Genomic DNA, 2,619 nt, shown 5'->3' on the forward strand with positions numbered 1-2,619 from the left:
TATATATGTGTATATATATATATATATATATGTGTGTATATATATGTGTATATACATACATACATATATATATACACATATATATATATATATATATTTTGTAACGATGTAAAAACTTTTACTGTCACTTTTGATCAGTTTAGTGTATCCCTGATGAATAAAAACATACTTTTCTTTTTTTTTTTTTTTTAAATCTTAAGCGATAAAGCTAGTATAAAGATACTAGTATAAATCAAACTATATCACGCCAAGAATTAAGAGGTAGAAGTGGGGGGGATCACAATACCAACATTTTAGTTGTCAATATACCAATACAAGTTAAATAATACAGATGTCTACAAGTTAAAAGAAAACAATGGCATGGAATTTTGCTTCAAAATAATATTCAAGTAATAAAGAACAAAGAAATGTCTAATTTTTTTCTTATAATGTCTAATAACTTTCTTTTACAAATAATGTTCAATTACTGTAAAAACAGTTTAGTTATTATTAACATTATTAAGATTAATATTGCTGTACAATTACCAGTATGATTGTATTTTTTTCTTAGTATCAGCTTTGATAAGAAGGACAGCTAGTGTCCAATAGATAGACAATCTAATGTCAAAAAACAAGTGAAGCTACCAGGACCCTCACCGCATAATTTTGCCATTACATAGCACCAGGCGCAGGGCGTTGTCATGACTACCCTCAACAGCTACTGCAGACACCGAAGACACTTTCTTGAACTTGCCATTCACTTTGGAGCTGAAGGCTGGGTCCTGTTACAAGAGACGAGAGGTGCTTATATGGGAAATGAATCATAATAATAATAATAATAATAATTGCATGCTGCTAAAGCAGTGAACATATCTAATATCAGGGTGAAAATGTCCTCTACAATCAATTGATAGCATTGCATTACAGTCATATGATAAGGAATGATAAAGCCTAATAACGATATGGAGAACCAACAAGAAACTTGAGCTTAATGCTACAGTGCATTATGGGAGGGGGGGGGGCACACTCACCTCCTCAAGAGGCCCGACCTCCAGTCTCTTTAATACCTCCAGTGTGTGAAGCTCCAAGACATCCAAGTTAGAGGGCAGTCTTTGGCTGTGATGATGATGGTCTCGTAGCCGCCGAGCGGCCCGCTGTACCTGATATCCTTTCTCCAGTGATGAGTGTGTTAAAGGCCACTCAGCACTTCCCTGAGATTTTTCAGCTTTATTCGATTCATCCTGTTTAAGAAAACACAGCAAATCAATTAAACTTCTTGGAGGAGCTGCTTTTCCATAAAACATTGTATTCTTAAAAACATTTTAAGAATATTAAATATATTTTACATTTTATAAAGGGAGGTGTTGCGGGGTAGATCTTATAATCGGATACTTCGATCTATTTATTTATTTTTCTGCACAAATTGCAGCAAATAAATACTGCCAGGTGTATGTTGACATCCCTGTGTGTTTTGGTACAAGATCTTGCACAGTTAAGTTATTGTGAGTTTATTTATTATTATTAATTTTTTTGGTTCAGCACAATTTGTCTAGTCGTGATTCGCCAGTCGTTAAGTGTTGTGTAGTGGACTGACTCACTCATTAGGTTTATGCTCCTCTCTGACTGTCAAAAGACTAGAATCTGTTCCAGTCGATGGAAACAGTCTTTAAGTGCGTTCAGAGTTCAGTCTTAGAGTGTTTCAGCTAGTCGTGTAGTGTGTCCCCAGCTTTAGGGATGTGCCCAAAGTCTAAATCCGAATTCGGAAAGGCACAGAAAAGCAATACAAGGCAATCTACGGAGCCCCTAAAGGGACATTGTTAGGCTTGCTGCGGTAGTCAGTCACATTAAAGTACATAAAATTTCACTAATCACATGAAGATAGTAAGGATAGATGACTGACTGATGTCGAAGGATTTGGTGCGCAACAGATCCTGAGCGTCATTGACAAATATCTTGTAAAATCAGTACCGCCACTCCCTACACACAAAGTGCACATGATCGTGAATTCGTGAAAGTAAAAAGCGAGCGCACATTCAAAAGCGATCTCCCTGATGTCTGCAAATTATATACAATATAATTACCCAATATAATTGTGAGACAACGCAAAAGCATTGCAACTTATTTTTCTTCACGTCACAAATTTTTTCCATCACATGTCCCTTTAGGGCAGGGGTGTCAAACATACGGCCCGCGGGCCGAACACGGCCCACAGAGGTGTCCAATCCGGCCCGCAGGATGATTTAAACAATATTATAAAATAATAAATAAAACATAATTTTGAAAATTAAATAAAGTGTGCTTGCTACAATATTTTACTTTGAATTTAAAGCGGAACAAATGGCTCATTTATTTACATTGATATTACGCCTCGGGATTCGGGACACCTAACATGCGCGTTTTAAAGCGGCGCCAGAATCTAGATCAGCACGAGGATAATATGATGATAGCTGCGTTGTAACTGATGCTTGTGTGGCAATTTTCTGGTGATTTTAAAAAGGTCCAAAAGAAGAAATTTGACCTGGAAGGGCGGACAGGCTATTTAAGCAGAAATGGAAAGAAAGTAATCTCAACGCCGACAGGTATGTTTAATCACAACTCGTGGCTGTGGTAAATGTGTGCAATATTAAACGACACTGTGAC

The 2,619-nt window shown here is 36.7% G+C and overlaps 1 protein-coding gene across 3 annotated transcripts in view; it reads right to left on the minus strand.

The window, feature by feature from the left end:
• Positions 1-2,619, minus strand: part of LOC107590966 (lysine-specific demethylase 7A-like) — a 34,035-nt gene that overhangs the window by 4,753 nt on the left and 26,663 nt on the right. For all 3 annotated transcript variants that reach the window (XM_016279936.1, XM_016279935.1, XM_016279937.1), the window contains 2 exons: positions 1,011-1,220; positions 637-761 (listed from right to left, as the gene is read on the minus strand). In XM_016279936.1, coding sequence (XP_016135422.1) covers positions 637-761; positions 1,011-1,220 — 335 coding nt within the window. The remainder of the gene's footprint in view (positions 1-636; positions 762-1,010; positions 1,221-2,619) is intronic.

This window comes from Sinocyclocheilus grahami, unplaced genomic scaffold (genome assembly GCF_001515645.1).
Source record: "Sinocyclocheilus grahami isolate Dianchi unplaced genomic scaffold, SAMN03320097.WGS_v1.1 scaffold135.1, whole genome shotgun sequence".
Taxonomy (NCBI): domain Eukaryota; kingdom Metazoa; phylum Chordata; class Actinopteri; order Cypriniformes; family Cyprinidae; genus Sinocyclocheilus; species Sinocyclocheilus grahami.